Source organism: Pocillopora damicornis, chromosome 6 (genome assembly GCF_964200805.1).
Source record: "Pocillopora damicornis chromosome 6, jaPocDami1.2, whole genome shotgun sequence".
In the NCBI taxonomy this organism is placed as follows: Eukaryota; Metazoa; Cnidaria; class Anthozoa; order Scleractinia; family Pocilloporidae; genus Pocillopora; species Pocillopora damicornis.
In genome coordinates this window covers 12,914,464-12,934,727 of record NC_142675.1, presented here as the reverse complement: position 1 = coordinate 12,934,727, position 20,264 = coordinate 12,914,464, and the positions used below count along the sequence as shown (strand labels likewise).

Below are 20,264 nucleotides of genomic sequence, written 5' to 3'. Positions count from 1 at the left end.
TCGCCAGAAACTAGAGACATTGGCATACTTGGCATACAAGACATACAAGGCATTCAATGCTTTCATGGCTTTCAAGCGTTCGCGATTCTGTTCGATCCAAAATTACCGCTCAATAACATCTTTTTGTGTGGATTGGCCGCGAACAATACGACTTGCGTATGCATCTATAAGTATTTTGAGCGTTTGCCCCATAATGCTCCAGATGATCGTAATCCAATTACGTTGAAATACAAAACGACTGACAAAATAGTTTTATGGGCAAAAATCTCGTGTTCGTCATGTGACCCGGCCCTGTCCGTGCATGACAACGTCAATCATCATCAAGATAGCACGCGTGATCAGCATGTGAACACCTCATTGGATCACAGTTAGTTGTCATGGTGTTGAGGGCCCAATGACCTCTGGGTACTATTGCGCAATTTTTCCATTTTGTGGCGGAGGAAAAAAAAAAAAAAAAAAAAGACGACAAAAAAACAAAGGCATTTTATGACTGGGCTACCACAGGTATCCCAGTAAAAAAAAAAAAGACGACAAAAAAACAAAGGCATTTTATGACTGGGCTACCACAGGTATCCCAGTAAAAAGACAAAAAAACAAAGGCATTTTATGACTGGGCTACCACAGGTATCCCAGTAAAAAAGACGACAAAAAAACAAAGGCATTTTATGACTGGGCTACCACAGGTATCCAAGTAAATAGGAAATTAAGGTGAGAATTCATAGCTCTGATATTGAAATATACCTATCTTAAAAGCTAGTGTCAGCATGCATCAGACAAACAGCGGCAAGTCACCCAAAATTTTCTTTCACTCCTACTTTCATATTTTGTAGCCCAATATGTTATTATAATTGTGGCGTAGTTTTTTTGTGAAAATATATTTTAGTTTTCGAGAAATTATTTTTTTCGTTCGATCGCTCAAATATGCAAATTTTCAACGTAAATATTACCCGAGTTGTGTGACCTCATGTAACGAATATACTGGACCTCCGGTATTTTTGTCAACATAATCCTTTGTTTATCTTCTAAACTTAATCCCCTATCATTATTGAAGCTGGCAAAGTAATATTTATTTTTTGGTGAATATTTTTGTTTGACATACTTTTCCTATTTCGAAAAGTAACATCAAAACAAAGACAGTTTTAACAATGACCGATATGACAGAATCTACTGAGCTTCAAGCTTTTAAAAGACAAAGGATGGTTAAAATGTTACTGTAAAAATTTCCCTATGTATTTGAGTTGTTCTATCTCGAGACAAACTCAAAGTCCGGCAAAATTTACTTGCTGGCGACTATGAAATATACATGGTGTGCCTACTTGTCGCCACTGTTTACTGGCATAAATCATTACAATTTGTAAAAAAAATCTAACATAACACTCTTACCTTGTTTATTTACGATTTTATTATTATTTATTTATCAATTATGTTGCGATGATCACGCTATGTTCTACCACATTCTAGCCAGATTTGAGTTCCAGGTTATATATATCTTCTCTATCTTATTATATCAGTTGCATGACAAGCGTGTCACATCTAAATTCAAAGATGAGTTAACCTCCGAAATACCAAGAGATGGGTTTTTTTCCTCTTTGCATGATATCTTGAAAAACATTTCAGGTATTACTTCATTGAAAAAACTAAAATGTCCAGATCCATCAGTGATTCCTTTGCCGGCGGAAGTCAAAGAATGGTTACTGATTTAGCTAATTGATCTGTTGTGAAAGCGTCTCATCTTGCATGCTGGTATGAAGATTTGCTGTTCATTTAAATCGTTCGATAACGAAACTTGTGGGTTTAGTTATCGAGAAAACCGAAGTTGCATATCTCAAGTCGTTCCCTTACATAGTTGTAAAAAAGACATTTCAAGTCACTTGCGAAGTTGCAAGTTTTCATATCAAGAAAATGAAGTTGATCCTATTTTTTCGCGTACCGGTGTCCCAGCGGATTTGTACCCCCCGGTCCAAATCCGCGAACGGATTTGGACCTCCCATCAAAACTGACTGAAAACATCATCCTCAACGTTCTAGTAAAAATGGATGATACTTTACGTTCCAGTGCATATTAAAGTATGTTTTTAATTCAAAACATGCGTATCGTTAATGCATACGAACTGGCATCCCGTCGGATGTTTCTTTTGACCAAGGGAAAATGGGCAAGAATTTAGTTTAATGTCTGGAAAGAGGTCGTTTTTGAACCTTTTCCGCGATAGTCGAACACCGCTAGATTCAATAAGAGACAAACTTTTGACACTTATTTATTTTGTAATTGTGCAATGCCCGAGTGTTGGGACGACATGGCACAGTGCGAGTTGTTGGAGGAAATGTTCTGTTGTGATTGAAAAGAACATCGACAAAAAAGCTTGCAAATAGAATTAGTTGCCAAATATGATACAAAGGATACTTAAAAGGAAAGTTTGGTAGGGGGGGGGTCCAAATCTGCGAAGGGGGGTCCAAATCCGCTGTGACACCGGTTCTCATTTTTGTCAACAAAGTGAACACATACCGGTTAAAGAGATGAAACGTATGGATCACGTGCAAAGCTGTCAATTGTTTCTCGAATATTGTGCGTATTAGATATTCGATAGTGACATCTCATTTATGTCTACATCCACTTTTTAAAAATAAATTTGTAAATTCTGTAAAGACATCACACCAACCAACTCGCGCGCAAAGTGAGAAGACTCTAGGAAGGCTTGAAATTATAGCAGAGCTCTCAGAGCGTAGCCCCATAATTATACAAAATAGTAGTAACCCATCCAGCCGAAAAAATTTGGATGTACGACCGTACGACCGCTTGGCTAAATCTATATATTATTAAGAACGTCTGCGATCAAGAAACGGGCAAGGAAAATTTCCCAATAGTGCGAATGATCATAAAAGATGATCGCGGAAAAGCGATTGCATGACGCTCTGTAAGTTGTGAGATGACATGTTATCACGTATCAGACGAAAAACCAGTATAAATTCTCGGTCTGCATTTTGTACCTAGTCTGCATTTTGTACCCGGTCTGCAGTCTGCAGTTTGTACTGACTGGATTGGTATTGCTGTTTTTGTTTGAGCGAGCCTCAAATCTGGATCGAAATAACGTAGCTTGAAGGAAAATTTTAGACTATCGTGGCCGCTTAGATTGATGAGTTGACTGTATGTTGAAGAGCTCCCAAGGACAAGCACAATGATAGAGCAATGATTACTTTATACCAACTGAAGACGAACGCAAATGCATGGCTTACCAGCAAGGCTGCCTCTAATGCTGATGCTCTTCTGCGTGGACACAGCGTGTTTTGAAATGATCCCGCTACGGGTCCCCTAGGTGTGAACATTTTGGCTTTTCGATTCAAGTTGCATTTTTAGAAGTTCGGAAATGTGATTTGAGGTTATTGTTGTTTTTAAACATACAAAAATCTTATCTTATTTCTCTCCACGTGAGTTTCTGACCTTCATCGAAATTAATTTTGACTTTCTATAAGTGGAGAGGGGGAGCATGCGCGACAACTTCCGTTCACGCTCCACGATGCAATTTCCGTCCACGGAATACAACTTCCGTCCCCGGTCGACAACCTCCGTCAACATCTGCTCCACCACGATACCTCATTCATTGCTATAAGTATGAATGAGCTAAAAACGGAAAATTGCGGTTAATATTGCATATGTCAAGTTAGGATGTATTGCATACGCAGGGTACGGGCTGTTAAATTGTTTTGATTTTCGAATGCGCTCAAAACATGTAAATAAGGATGAACAAATATACTGTATTCGTACGTTAGATCGCCGGAATTGCACCCTTTATCCACATAAAAGAATTTTGGGTCGGGGGTAGGTGTCGGAAGGTTACCCTTGGGTGAAGTCAATAATTTTAGCCAGTAAATTTTAGAATCCCCTGCACAAAGCCTGGGGATTATTCGACAAATATAACTGAGCCTGGGGAGATTTTTTTGCTGGAAATGAGAATGTAGCCTTCGCTATAATATATTTATCAGTCTGCAAGTTTTGGTGTTATGTTTCACCACTGTGATGTTCTGATTGTTGAGAAGGGTCTGCATATTACTCACACCCTTAGAATTTACGTCAATTTTGCGTTAAAAATGTTTTCAGGCAATGAGAAATTTTCCCAGAAGTGGCTGTATACACAGATGCATGTGCATATATTGACGGTAAACTGTTGATTTATCTTTGCTTGAAGCAAAGTGAACATCTATGTAAAGGTCTACGGGTACTATGCACCGTCAGATAGAACACTGTAACAGAATAATTGAAGAATGAGTGCAAAAGAAGCTATTCCAAAAGGATCTCATTCCAGAGAGACATCTGCCCCAAAAGTGGGGTGTTTATATGAGAAAAGAAAAGGAAACCAAACCTAAGTAATCCAGATTTAATAAGATTTTTAACAGATGACAATAATAACAAGCATTACTTTCTTATCATTACTAACATGCATCACTACAGAAGACAATTGAGCAATAATTATTATTAACGCTAATGCTAAGTCAAAGCCCTGTCATGGTCTATGCTATTCCATACCAGAGGAATAGTCGATGGCCAACTGCAACTACAACAAGCAATAAAGCAGAGAGAACAACTTGTGCAAGGGAGTAACATTGAAAGAGGTCATACTTCTCCTAGATCCTCTCGTGGACAGTGTCCCAGAGGCTGGGAGAAATTGACTCTGGAAGAAAGAGGGCTTATTGTTTCAGGACACCTTATTTCTTGCTAACTTAGCGAACTAGAGTTAATCTCAAGCCTTGAGACACTATTTCAACAAGTGCTGGATCAGGTTACCTCAATTCCGAAGTGGGGTAAAATTTCTGCACAGCCCCATACTGTTGTAAAACAAATCTGTTTTTCCAATGGCAATGTATTGTTGTTTTGAATGTTTAGATACATTGCATACTACTTAGTCCTAGTTAGGCTATGACCTTGATAGTCACTTTTATATATTTGTGATTCAAAGCTTAAAATTCTAAAAAGTGTTGGCTCTAAGCTGGTGAAGCAACCAGTAGGACGTGGGGAGCTGTGTGCCCAAACCCTTTAGAGTTTTTCTGTGCAGAAGCCAGTTTACCTTTGTACAACAGAAAAAACCTTAGAGTATCAAGAACAGGTAAAGTAATAATATTGTGGCACTGCATAAATTCAGTATGAATTTTTAGAAGCCATAACATTCTGAATAGAGGGTTTGTTTTCCATTTTTCTTCCATTTCCATGTGCCCCCATTTTGCAAAGGTGGATGGGACTAACCAACATATGTGTGAAGTCATTAAGGGCAGTGTCACCTAAATCTGAATTCTGGAGTAGGGTGTAGATCTTTTAATTAACAGACCACTTCCCCTCCCCCAAAAAAACTTAAAAAAGAATCAGAAAATCCGCAACACTAGCACAAAACTCTACAACACAAGACTAACAAAATGTAAGTTTGTGGTTGTATTGTAGAGTTTTGTGCTAGTATTGCGGATTTTGTGATTCTATTTTAAGTTTATGAAGCTGATTAAAAGCATTTTTAAGTTTGACTCGTAGCTGACACTGCTGATTTTCCAGCGATATGCCATGTAAGTGACGCCAAAGATATCACCCGAAATCGAAGGGAGACCAGTTTACATTATAAGCAGTTTGGAAAGGGCATTGTCAAATATAATGCTTTTAAACAAATTTTAATTTGTTTTGTTCAACCTCTGAACCAAAAGGTGTATTGTTCACATGAATTTTTTGATGGAGAATTTTTGAAAGGCGCAATGTACTGTATGCTTGAGGAAATGACAAAGTTGAGAATGACCAGCTGCCTGAAGCTGCAAATGTGCTTTACTGGTTTGAAAAGTTCCCTTACCTGTTGTGCTGAAAACTAGTGAGAACCTTGATAAAATACAAAGATTAAGAACCATACTGTACTTATCAAGTAGCCCAAACAGTAACATTTGCTCAACAAGTATAAATGTATAATTATTGATTTGCAATACATGATCAGGAAAGAAGTCAGTAAACCTTGCGCTTTTGAACATCGTTTCTGTTGATATCTTGAAGGTTTGCACTGTTTACCTGAACAAACTTCTCCTTCAGAAAGGTCTTGGCCAGTGCCATTGCCATGCTGTCTTTGGAAGCAAAATTGCAGGAAAGTCTGAATTTCTTTGCAGCAGAAACCAACTGTTGCTTTGCTACATCACTATATTTGATTGCAGAGAACACAGCTGTGATTATCACCTTAGCACCTTGCACTGGTCCCATCTAACCCTTTTTGATTTGACTTAATTAAATTGAGCCAAGCCTTGTAAATAATAGATATTCAGTGTATAGACGGTACATATATATACCCTCTTCAGTTTCAGAGAGAATCACAAGTACTTTTATTAGAAGAACTCAGCATGTCTGTGTCGCCTCCATCATCACCATGAACTGCAAGGTCACAATCAGCTTCAGATAAACTGCCACTCATGATAAGTTTTTTTAGGGTATGTTTGTCTGGCTGTAAAGAAACACATAAATACCATCTTAACTGCCTGGATTACTATTTTACATTGACACTCTGCTTATATTTCCAATAGGTATCCTACAAACTGAAATTTGGTATTTTACATAGCTTTATTCTTGTTAATTCCTTATACTGAGGTTCATGAAGATGGAACTATAAACCTGTGTGTAGTAATGTCCTTTGCAAATTTTACATCTTCTTTCATTCAAAACATGTAATACATGTTGTTTGATGCCCTCCTTGTAATGTTAAACCCTGCTGCTTCAAAACTGCAGGTCTCTTCCGGTGTAGAAACCAAATTGTCAAGCTTTTTTGTAGCAGCAGGATCACTATTAAAGACTGGGAGATCATTTTCAGGCCACTTCTCCAATGCTGCACTGGTAACAGCTTTTCTTCTGAAAATTAATCAGCAAAAATGATACATAATAAACAAGTAAGAACAAAATGCCAATCTAAATGTATCCTGATGAGCCTAGACAATAAGTTTTGGGAAAAAATTAAAGCATTTTTAAAAGTTATAATAGAACTCTTAGAGGTCTTGTCAGTAGTGTGCTGTTTGTGGTTTAGCAGCAGCTATGCCTCTCACTTTCATTTTGTCTTGAATGATTTCCACTCAGGTTAAAAATGAAATTTTGTTGGAGCATTACCTATTTCTTGTGACTCATATGTTGATTAATAAAACTTGTAAATTTTACTGGTTTTGCCTAAAGTTATAATACGAACTAGAAGCTTACTACACATGCCTCTTAAAAATGGCAGGAAGAATTCCAGATGCAAAAAGTATGCTGGATAATATTATGAACAAGCAAGAAATATATTACAATATATACTTACTTTGCTATATAGATTCTTTGTTTTAATGCTGTCAGTGTTTGATTCCTGTAATTGTGGGCTTTTTGCAAAGCCAGCTCAATACCAGAGGTTACGTTAACCCTGATATAATTTCTTTCAGGTGCATCTGATCACTGACTGTAGTCAATCTGCATGCAGCATACAGTGTTGTGTCCCCTTCTCCTGCCTAAGCATGTTACAAGAACAGCTCTGCATAGTTGAAAATAATAATAATAATAATAATAATAATAAACTACTTGGCATGTTATAAGAACATCTCTGCATAGTATAAAATAATAATAATAACAATAATAATGATATTCCCCTAAACTACTTCACATATTACCAGAACATCTCTGCATAGTATAAAACAACAACAACAATAATAATAATAACACTAGAGTAAGAGAAAACCTAAGCAGAAGAAAACTATAAATCCCTCACAAATTCTGCATACCTAATAAGAAGCATCTTTGGGAGGCTTGAGGAGCTTATACAGGACAAAATCTTCATCAACTGGTTCACTGGCTGTAAAAAAGCACAAAAATGCTTTCTTTAGCAAATAACAAAAAACAAACAAGGTTTACATAGATCAATAATTATGGAACAATACAGAAAAAAACTCATATGACAAAAACAAAGAGAGAAAATGGTCAACATATTAATAACCTTGAATATTGTTTTCATTTGATAATTCTGTCTTTGACCAGTAGTTGAATGTCTAATGGGGGAAGAGGAAGGGAGAAAACAAATAGACCATTTTCCATATCTTCATAATCCTCCTCAAAATCCCCTGATTCATACCTACCAGGAAAAGCAACACCAAAACCAGCAGAAACCTTTTCCATGGTTTTTTCAGGACTAAATGGACTCACTCCTGTTCTACATTTCTTGATTCCATCTCAACCTATTCTTGCACTGCTGTCTTCACCAGCACAATGCACAAAACAGTATCTGCCAGTTTTTGATAAACATATTTCTAGTATCCATTGAAGCTACACTCTGCTATATAAAATATAGTATTTGTGAATAAGTAATAGCTATATAAGATGCTACCTTCAACATACATTTATTGATTAACCCTTCACACCCTAACATCAGTATCCATATTCTCCATAATGTTCTCTATACATTTCCTAAGATGCTGACAAAGAAAATTTGCTAAACAATTGAGAGCTTTGTTAGTTGTTGGTCATTTCCTTGATTCAGGGGTGATAATGTATGGAGAAATTAGAAGCTGGTCACTCTTAGGGGTTAAAGGGTTAAGATTTTTTCTTTCATTAATGTATTGCAAAGTGTTCATAACTAGTCAAATAAATCCTATTTAATGTGGTGTAAAATGCAGAGATGTTTATGGACAGCTCTTATCAATGCCCAAATTGTGACGAAAGATAGACTTGGTTAGAACAGAGTTTGTACACAGATAAATTGGTAGCCGGGAACAGGGCAGAAATTAATAGAATAGGTACATGTATTAAATGAGCATCAAAAGTCATTTTTAGAAAACAAAAATTTCAACTTTGCACGTTCTGCGTACCTTACCTACCTGTGCAATTAATATAACCACAGTACTAACACATACAGGGGCTTGGGTAAGATGGTGGAAAGGAAGGACAACCTTTGAGCAGCTGGGAGGAACCAAAATGACAGTGTAGTAGCCATTTATTCCCACTTGGACAACAAAGTCTGGGGAACCTTTCCCTGGAAATTTAAAAGTTTGGATGTCCAAAAGGGTCCATTTTAGGCCACTATTTCCCAAGATGGCTAAAAATTATAGCTGCTACAAGGGAGAGTATAGACACTGATTTAATGAATAGAATAGCTTTATGTAACTAACTATATAAACATTATACATAGCAATGTTGTCTTAGAGATGACGTCTGTGTGGTCTTGTTGGATTTTTACCTTTGCCTTGCTCAAAAATATGAAATTGCACTCAAGACAACATTAATTTTTGGGGCACAGTGCTGTGATTTCTAACACATTATATTTAATGTGATTATTGATGATGAAGGAATTAATAAGTACTTCAATGATGAATGTGGAGCATGGCAATCAATGAAACAATGAATGTCCAATCATGAACTAGCTCTTTGTCAGTGACAAGCTCACAAAATTAATATCAGTGAAGGTTACTTCATACAACAGTTACTGTAAACCACCAAACCAAAAAACATGGTGACTGGTACATTCACCCAGAATTCTTTACACAAGAAAATCCTGGAAACACTCATAAAACCTTGCATACATAATGTTGTTGTTTTGTGAAAATATTCCTTTCCACATGAGCCTTACCCTAGGAATAATGGTAAAATGTACAGGTGCCATATTTGTCCGTAAGTGGATCGAATCTATTAGGCAAACACCAGAAAAACTAGTAATATTGATACAAATAGGCTGAGGGTTTATTATAGGTATGCTGTGGTTTAGTTTTATCCTTAATTTAATTCTTTTACGTTTAATAGAGGCCAAATTGATAGTGACATATCATATCACCATAACTTAGGCTAGGAGCTAAACTTTATCTCTCTTTACACAAAACGCATTTTTCATTCATATCATTGACAAAATCAAAGGAAAATGATGTTTACATCAAGGACAAAAATTAAGCACAACATATACCTTTGTATAACTAGTGCATAATTTGCCAAGAAAATGTTTACAATGGAGCTTACCACCTCATCAGCACTTTTGTTTACTTTGCTTTACTGCTGATTCTCATCCATGCCTGTATGAATGAAATTAAATAAGGGTGAAAGGATTGGTGTTTTCTTCACAAAGATAGTTGCAGAGAGTTTCTCAACTGATATATTAAGAACAATTAAGAACAGTTAAGTTTATTTGTTCATATCAGATGGTTATTACTAGGCTGGCTTGCAAATAGCAAAGAGCTAATCGCAGCAAGCCAGACAGTTGACAATTTTACGCAATTTTATACAATAAATATTCACATACAATTACAACATGTAGACATTAATCTCTGTGATTACAAACATCTAGGTATTAGGATAATATGTAAAGAGGAAAACTACAGACTAAACATAATTACAGTTTAATAATTAATCTTTCATCTTATTAATTAGAGTATCCATGTCGACATAGGAGTTTTCAATTTCTAGAATTTCGATCAATTTTGTTCTAATAGATCTTTTAAAAGAGTTCTTGGATAAGTTTTTGAGACTAGTTGGTATCCCATTCCAGATTTTAACGCCAACACATGAAAAGGCCATACTTTGAACATAAAGTGCAGATCTTTTAGTATAAAAATGCTCAGACGTTGAGGAATGTGTACCGTAAGAGTGAATGCTGGTAATTTTGGAAAACAAATTCGAAATATTAATCAGTGCAGCACTAGTATTGATTTCGTACATCAGATTAGCAATTTTTTCATAATATTGGAATTCTAGTGGTAGAAGCTTTGCTTTCAAGAAAAGGGGTATTGCACATGGATCACCAAATGCTCACAATGAACGCCAACAAGACCAGGTTCTTGCTAACACATGACTAGGAGCAATAATCACTTATAATGGGCAATAGTCTGTATTGAATTAAGTATTCATTTGTGCATGAATTAGTATTTATTTCATTTTAATGTTTGTAATGCATAGTTGAAAAAGTATGTAAAATGTGGTAACATATAAAATACATATTATTATGGTATTCCATATAATTTAGTTCAAGGGGCTTCATTCTAAATAGAGCAAAAGAAAGAAAGTGGCATATATCAGCCGCTGATTTAATAGATTTAATAGAGTAATTCAGCTGCAAATTTCTGCCCTTCTGGGTGAGCAAAGAGAATGATATAATGCACTGTAACCCAACCATTACTTGCTGGAAAACATTGGAAGACAGCACCCCATCCTTTAAAAAAGAGACCAGATCTTCATCATACGTGTAGGCAGTTTGTAAGTTAAATTTCAAGGATATGTGATGTTTGACATCCACCATACATCCAAGTTAATTTTTGCGTAGTCCCATACATTTACAATGAATACACGTCTTCCACTATATCCATAATAACCATCAGTGTAGACACTATAAGATTGCTACATGTAACATAATACAAATTATTATTATGAGGCTGGAAGAAAATCCCAAGTTTTTGGTCATTGAAGCACCGAGATCTGTTCTCTTTTTTAATTATGTAATATCTAGTTTTGTATGTCCCACAAAAAAAAATCAGCCCTCGACACAGAAGGATCCAATGAGTCCAGGTTAGCAGTTACGCTTTATCATGCAGCCATATGAAATCTAAAGGTATTTAGCCCAAAACTTGCACGCGATCTTTGAAGAATGGTTTTGATATTTAAATTTAACAAAAAATACTAGCATGAAATGAGACGAGAACCCTACCTTATTACACTAGCTCCAACAGAAAAGCACAACTTCGATCACCAGCGCCCTCCAAACCAATTAGGAAAGCCACTGGGCAATGTCAAATATTCTCGTCCTCCTATGCTTTCCAACGTATCGAAGAAAATTTCGTTAATACTTCGCACATAAAAAACGTAAAAATGCTACCAGAATCTTACACTTTCAACAATCCGAAGTGTCCCCAAAGGCATCATGAAACAAGAATAGCCCATGACATTCTCAAACTTCCAGCGCGGAAATCTTAACGATCTTCTTACACTTTAGCTTTGCATCTCTCTCCTAGTTGGGAAGTGACACGCAGAAGACACGATTACAACGCACTTTGATTGGAAGAAATAAAACCGCATTCTATTGGTTGTTATAATAAAGTTCGGATATAACGCGCACTGTCATTGGTTGAAAGAGCGTGCTCTATGACAGTATAGAGCATAGAGCTGAGCTAAAGCTGTCACGCCATCTGTCAAATTGTACTGTTCGACCTTTTGAGGGACTTCTTTTAACCTTTTTTTCAATAATTGAAAGTAAAATTTCGGAACAAGCGAGCCGACAAGTAGCAACAGAAGAACCAAATAAAGGTTTGTAAACATACCAGGCGCCGTAATTTACGTTATTAGAACGTGAGCAGATACGAAAATCTCAAAGGAAAAACAAAATAGAAATAACAATCAAACACAGCTAACACTCGTATAGTATATAAAGTTTAGTGTTCAAAAACGAAACAGAACAAAACAGAAATGGTGAAAAATATAACCAAACTGGCATAACTGTTAAAATTCATTCTAATCAGAGTGTGAGCGAATATGATCATGCTGAAGTCCATCGCGGCTCGCTCATCATGGCGATCTCCGATCATCACAGTAAAGCAAGCCTCAGAACCTACATCGGCCGCCCTTCGAGTGAAAAAGTAAGAGCTTGCTTTGATATCCTTTCTGATGCGTTGAGTGGAAAGTCACATCAGTCACTGCAGCCGAGTTTTGTCGTGCTGTCATCCCGAGCGATCTTCATGTTCCGGTGAATTCGGCTGTCGTTCATTCAAAAATCACTCGCCTTGAACAGTTTGTTTTCTACCTTGTCATGTAAAAAAACTCGCGCGTTTTTATGAACCATAATTCGGCTGAAGTTCAGTGAACATTTCACTTCAAGATTCTGTATTAGAGACTTAAAAACTTCAGGAAAAAGTGTTAAATTCGACCTACCAAACTATTAGTTTGTAAACTATCGCTAAAGGTGAACTTTGATGTTTTTTTAACTTTGATGGTTTGACACTTTTGACAGCTTTAGTCTTGTACAGCCAATCAGATTATTTGAACCATTCTAACAAGGATTCTGATTGGCTTATTGTAGCGTGCTTTATGAGAGTATAGAGCATGCTGATGACACTGTTGTTCGCTTTGAAAATAAGGTTTGTTTTAAAAATTGAAAGTAGTGCTCGGGGAATTTAATGGATTCTTTATTATAAAACAAATAGCGAAGCCTCGACTGTGCTCTGTTCTGTTATAAAGCACTTAGGAAGCGGCTAGAGCATTCAAGAAGTGGGAAGAAACACTCGACTACGTCTCGTGTTTCTCCCTACACTTCTTTCGTCAAGTCAACTCAAGAAGTGGAGAGAAACACTCGACTACGTCTCGTGTTTCTCCCTACACTTCTTTCGTGCTCTAGCCGCTTCCTAAGTGCTTTATAACAGAACAGAGCACAGTCAAGGCTTCTCTATTTGTTAATTAGATGTGAGGACATAACCACAACAGAAGACACAACAGGAACGCTACAAACGCTACATTTGTCCACCACCCGACTCGGAAACTCGTTACTAGTGCTCCTCGGGTGTACTTCTAGCCTGTAGGATTTAGGCACAGCACTCCCGTGATTCTCCCGTGCGAGAGAAAATCGTTGTTTAGCACCGAAGCATTTGTCAGCCCAGAGTCCAACCTTCCTTCAACTTAGACTTGAACATGTTGAGAGTTTGCAATTTGTATTTGTGTATTCTCTCGGTCTCATTCACCATTAATGGCGGACTTGTTGGTAAGATACCTTTTGAAGAGTTACATTTTAATAAGAGTGTGCTTTATCGCCGGAGTTTAGGGTGTCATGACTGCGAGGCTTGGCCAAACATCGCTTTCAAAATTAACTTTCGTTTCTCCTAAGTAATTTACGAGTGGTTCGATGTCTTCATTGTTGCTAACGGTGCCAGATTTTCCCTTCAACATGGCATGGGCATGCGGCCTACTGTTCGAAGTCGGAAAACGTGAAAATTAGTCATTGGTGTTCCTTTTTCGCATAGGTAAGCGATTTCACATTCTTGTTCTGCCAAGGGCGGTCAGGAAACACAAAAAGTTGTAAAACACATAAGCCAAGCCATTGTTCAGTTCATGAAATCCTTTATTTCGCCACCCTCTCGTTGCCATCGCCGTCGTAGTTTTCTTGGATCATGTGTACAGCAGGTAGTGTCTACCGATATATCGTTCGACGCATTGTTCGATAGTTTGTCGATTTCTCGGTCAATAGCCGGTCAACAGACATATTGACTATTGATCGATACTCATCACGACCGACAGGATGCCTGTAGAACAGGTTTAATTCTTTGCGTTGTATGGGCGAAGGAAGACAAGTACAAGGCGAGCGCGAAGGGCATCTTCCATCTTTATTTTAGCAGAGCTCGCAGCGTAGCTCTATAATTATATTATAATAAAGTTCGGATATAACGCGCGCTGTCATTGGTTGAAAGAGCGTGCTCTATGAGAGTATTGAGCATAGAACTGAGCTAAAGCTGTCATGCCATCTGCCAAATTGTACCATGTTCGACCTTTTCCACGACTTCTTTTTAGCTTTTTTCTGATAAGTGAAAGTGAAATTTCGGAACAAGCGAGCTGGCAAGTAGTAACAGAAGAACCAAAGAAAGGTTTGTAAACATACCAGGCGCCGTTATTTACGTTATTAAAATGTGGGCAGATACGAAAATCCTCAAAGGAAAAACGAAATAGACATTTCAAGTTTTAAAGATTTTGGAAAGTGGAAAGTCACTTCAGTCACTGCAGCCGAGTTTTGCGGCACTGTCATCCCAAGCGATCTTCATGTTCTGGTGAATTCGGCTGTCGTTCATTTAAAAAACACTCGCCTTGAACAGTTTGTTTTCTACCTTGTCATGTGGAAAAACCCGCATGTTTTTATGAGCCATAATTCGGCTGAAGTTCACTGAACATTTCACTTCAAGATTCTGAATTAAATACTTCAGGCAAAAGCGTTAAATTTGACCTGCTGAATTATTTTAGTTTGTAAACTATCGCAGAGTGTGAACTTTGATGGTTTTTGAACTTTGATGGTTTGACACTTTTGACAGCTTTTGTCTTGTACAGCCAATCAGATTATTTGAACCATTCTAACAGGGATTCTGATTGGCTTATTGTAGTGTGCTCTATGAGAGTATAGAGCATGCTGACAACACTGTTCTTCGCTTTGGAAATAAAGTTTGTTTTGAAAATTGAAAGTAATACATGGGGAATTTAATGGATTCTTTATTATAAAACAAATAGAGAAGCCTTGACTGTGCTCTGTTCTGTTATAAAGCACTTAGGAAGCGGCTAGAGCACTCAAGAAGTGGGAAGAAACACTTGACTATGTCTCATGTTTCTCCCTACACTTCTTTCGTGCTCTAGCCGCTTCCTGCGTGCTTTATAACAGAACAGAGCACAGTCAAGGTTTCTCTATTTGTTAAGCAGAGCTCACAGAGCGTAGCCCCATAATCATACAAAATAGTAGTACAGTCGAATCTCGATTATCCGGACTCGTTGGGACCTCAATAAATAGTCCGGATAATCGAGAATCCAGATAATTGAAAATATGAATATTAAGGATTCATTTTAATCCTTCGCTTGTATCCATGCTGTCTGTAGATTTTAGGTTCTTGTCTTTGTCCTTCCGTACCTCTGAGATCTGCTGCTTACTTATGCTATATTCTTGAGCTAACATCTGCTTATCTTTAATCGATAGACATGTTTTTGATTTGAGTTTACGAACGATCGCTCGTGTGTTTACATGACCCAAGGGGAAGGAACTAATCAAGCATGAAATTCATGTAGCAACAAAACAATTGAGCCAATCAGATATCAGCTGCACACATCAGAATATTTCTTTTTCTCGTTGCACTTTCAAATTTTGAAAAGCACACAGAATAATATGCTGTTTCAACAATCTTTTGAAAGGATTATTGGGCTTTTTGCGACTTTCAGTTTTCAAGATCACAACTAATTAATATTCATAGAAAATTGGGACCAGAGAAAAAAGTCCAGATAATTGAATAGTCCGGATAATCGAGGTCCGAATAATCAAGGTTTGACTGTAACCCATCAAGCCAAAAAAATTTGGATGTACAACCGTACGACCATACAAGATGCTACTTTAAACATGTGTGGTCAACTGTACTACGGGCACGCCAACGCCACAGCTGTGTTCAGTGGTCCAGTGGTCAGTGCACTGGGCTCTGAGACAGATGACCTGGGGTCTAGTCCTGGTCAGGGCAAGGCGTTGTGCCCTTCAGATGTGTGGGGAAAAAAAATGCGAGCTCCACTTTTAGGCTTGGCTAAATCGATATATTAAAAATAGTCGGAACTCATCAAGCTGAAAAAATCTGGACTTGACTCTGTGCAACCTACTGTACAGGGTGCTACTTTAAGCATACGTGGCCAACTGTACCTTGGGCACTATCCTAGCCATTACATAATGGAAGGGCAAGGGAGAAGTTAATGCACAGTTGAGATTAGGTGCATAACTTGGATACCCTATAAGTGTGTGCCAGGAGACACCAGCAGAGTGCCAAGCTTCGGTGCAGCGTAACACGGGCACACGGTTAGGCATTACATGAGGGCTTAACATAGGCAAGTAGATGTGAAGCTGCTTAAGCAAATAACTTGTAACCTGCGTTTTGAGCAGGAAATCAACCTGGCGAGCTTGTAGTTAAACATTAATTCTCTGTATTTTGCAATTTCTAATCAACTCTCAAAGCAACAACACTGGCAGAGCTAAATCTTTGTCAACCAGAGGAAATTGTTGTAATTCAAGTTTGTGGAGAGAGGGTTTGAGTGAAAATAGTTTGGAAAGAATGAGACAGAGTAAACTGGTCATGGTACTTTTCAGCTCTGTGTTTCCATGCTTTCTACTAAATTTGTTGGAACTTCAGCAAATGGTTTGTCTCACTAAACATGGAGCCACTTTCTCTTTACTAAACATCTCAATTGTCTTTACTGCTTGGGTTATGATGAACATGCTTGTGATACAGTAATTTTTTCCTAATGCTGGAAACTGAAGAATCAATCTCTGAAATTGATAGTCATCACATTTTGCAGAAAGCATCCCAGCTGCGATCATGTAATTAAAAGGGGTCCTGGCAATTTGAGCTCACAAAAACACTGATAAGCACATGGTTAGCATAAAGAATTTTTGTTAGCAGTTTTTTAAGAGTCTGTTTCTGTAATCCTCCTGGATATTTACTGTTGTATTCATTGACGTACAATCTCAGAATTTCATTAGTCATTATGAATGATAAATTCGTATTGGCACCATAATTTAGGGAAGTTTTGTGAACACATCAGTTAACAATTTGTGAACGATTTTTGTAACCTGCTTGGATATTTTCTTTTGAATTAATTGAGTCACACCCTATTGCACCTACTCCAATTATGTATTCTTCTTCATATATATAAAAGATTACCTGATGTCTTTTACCCTTTACATCCTAACATCAGTATGCATATTCTCTATACTGTTCTCTATACATTTCCCAATGGGTTAGCAAGGAGAATTTTTTCAATAATCAAGGGTCTTCAGTTGATTGTCATTTCCTTTATTCTCATGACCTTAATGTTTGATTCAGGGATGATATTGAAAGGAGAAATTAGATGCCAGTCACTCTCAGGGATGAAAGTGTTAACAACTGTACACATTTTATATGCTTCTTGCATTTGTTGGCAACAATAGTTAAGATTGTTAGGAAAGCAAACAAATAAATGAACAGAAGACAGTGAAATGAGGGAAACTGTTAAACTCTGACATATGATAGAAAACACAACACAGAATAATTAAGAAGGGAAACTTGAATTGTGCCAGTTAATTTCCTCTATTGCCCTTCGTGTTTTTGATCAAATAAATTTTAATCAGTGGTTGGGTTTGCTTGCAATGTGTCCAAGTACCAGTGTGGGCTTGGTTCAATTCTCAGATGTCAGCTGGTAAAAGATAGATGCTAAAAATAGATGTCCATGAGAAAAAGTACACATCATCAAAAAAATCATACTGAAGTGGTGGTGTGACTGATTTGTGATATTTAGAATGACAGAAGCAGGAAAAACACATTTGGCTTTTCCTATTCACCAGTAAGTTAATTAAATTTTGGATTCTACATTCAAACTGGGTGAGATTGACTTTATTCATATCATGCTTCTTTATGGTTTGTGTATATAGAAAGGTAATTGTTATTATCCCTTCACAGATGTTTTTGTTGCTGTCGCAATTAACATTCATTACAAAGTTTCATTTAGCATAGAATGTTTAAAGAACTTTCTTCCTTTCTCTTCAATACTATTCACTATTTCTGTGTTGATAGCTTAATGTTTTTCCCTCTGATCCTCCTAACATTATATTTTTATTATGTGTAGAGATTGGTATTGGCTATAAAACTATAGTCAAATTAAAGTTTTGTGCACAGTCTATGCATCAAATTTATGTAATGAAATATTGTATTCTTCTCAAAAATAAATTCATCAGAATAAGAATGAGTTACCAGGCACAATATGGCTTTCATGATGATAGTTTCCAGGTTTGAAAAGTCACTGACTACTAAAATCCTTTGAAGTTCCTTTGCCCTGACAGCCCAACCTCATCAAAACATTGCCAACGGGAGCAATTAGCAAATTAATGATATAGACTAGAAAGCCTATTCCCACAGACACCCTCCTCAATCCTGTTAGCTTATTATGGACATGGCATTTCAAATGGTGTATGTGCCACACATTTTTATTTCCCTTACTAACTATGGTGTTTACAAGTTTTGGGAAATGGTTGATTTGAAATATAATACAAAGACTTGCCAGTAGATGGTCAAATGAAAACTATTTACATATCTACAAAATATATTATGTTTCATTTTAACATGTTGCAACAACTCCACCTTCCAGTAAATTCAATTATTTGCAAACATGAGAAAATACCATTTAAAACTTTTCAAATTATTTGATATGGCCAATAACAACATCAACTCAACTGTAAAACTAAAGAGAAAACTTGATTAATGTTTGGAATTGATTTCTGTGAAATAAAAATGAAATCCAGGTATTATCTCAAAGTAGAAGACACCCACATTATATGCAGTTACAGCAGAGGTTACTTAACTTACATTTGTCACCTATATACTCTTTAATCAACCAGTGATATCTTGTGGCTTATTTTCCCAAACTGAAATCTTAAGTCATGCTCACTAGAATATAATTTAAACTGTTGCTGACATCATACACTTCAGTTGAGGAAGACAACATTAGCTATCTTCGAAAATTTGCTCACAAAATCGGGAACAACAACAAAGGCCCTAAGCTTTTTGAAGATGCCACTGACTAGCATGTGTGTGGATTGCCTTGCAAGTTGTGAGAACATCGTCCCCAGGTTCCAGACCTCGTCCTTCCCCTCCTCCCCACTCCCTGAACTTGTCCCTTAGTCCCTTTGGAGAAACTCTTCTACAGCTAGTGTAGAGGAGTTTTATTAAAGGTTTTATTCGGTAGAATGAAGGGCTGGTAAATAAACTAACAAGAGCTCCACTTTTAGGCTTGGCTAAATGTATATATTATCAAGTAATCGTTTTCCACTGTATGGAAAGATTTAATTCGTCATTTTGATGTTGCTCGGTTTCAATCGCCTGATCATCAGTTGAAACGTAATGCGTGACAGAGTGATTAACCAGAAAACATAAGCATGCTAAGCTGCAACACATGGCAAGCTTTCCCTTGCAACCCATACTTTACAACACCTGAGCTAAAATAGTTCCTCCCCTTGACATAGCTTTTGCTACAAATTTGTTGCTTGCAAGATAATAAGAAATCACAAATTCCTGAAAAGACTGTTTTCTACCACAACTTAATCAGTAGGACTTCCAGTCTGACTAGTCCACATGAAGCCTTGTGTTATGCCTAACTTTGTGCTGTCGGTAAACTGCGCTGGGACACCACATTTGAGTAGGTGCACATCAGGTTGCTCATATGTTTACCAGGTCAAGTGCATATGATTTTGTTGCTGCAAAACCAAATTTATCTGAAACCCAGAGTCTCCTTAGCTTTGTACAGGTGCTGCACACACATTGTGCCAAAGCTTCTGTAGAATAAAAGCAATGCTACAGTGTAGGCCTGCCCCTATTGGAGTTGTTTACATATGTTAAAAGAAGCACCTTGTATGTTGGTAGTCATGTGGTCATGTAATGAATTAAATTTTCTAAGCTTAATGGTGTGCAATAATTATTACAGACCTAGTTGGAGGTAGGGACATTTTCCTCACAAATTAGAAATCCACTAGCAGTCTCAATTTTGCAACTGAACCCCTATCTAAAATAAGTTTTAACATTTGTCAAAAGAACATA

The 20,264-nt window shown here is 37.1% G+C and overlaps 1 protein-coding gene and 1 long non-coding RNA gene across 3 annotated transcripts in view; one reads left to right on the top strand and one right to left on the bottom strand.

Moving 5' to 3' along the window:
• Positions 1–8,850: 8,850 nt before the first annotated feature.
• On the bottom strand, positions 8,851–11,958 carry LOC149044047 (uncharacterized). Of its 2 annotated transcripts, XR_016187554.1 has the most exons (5): positions 11,818–11,958; positions 11,639–11,738; positions 9,961–10,013; positions 9,581–9,636; positions 8,852–8,986 (listed from the first exon to the last, which is right to left on the bottom strand). It is a non-coding gene; the product is annotated as an uncharacterized LOC149044047 (long non-coding RNA). The 2 variants fall into 2 exon arrangements; XR_016187553.1 differs by lacking the exon at positions 9,581–9,636 and having other exon boundaries at positions 8,851–8,986.
• A 1,559-nt stretch (positions 11,959–13,517) lies between these two features.
• Positions 13,518–20,264, top strand: part of LOC149044044 (roundabout homolog 2-like) — a 44,570-nt gene continuing 37,823 nt past the window's right edge. The window contains exon 1 of the mRNA XM_089209076.1: positions 13,518–13,678. Coding sequence (XP_089065202.1) covers positions 13,609–13,678 — 70 coding nt within the window. The 5' untranslated portion in view covers positions 13,518–13,608. The remainder of the gene's footprint in view (positions 13,679–20,264) is intronic.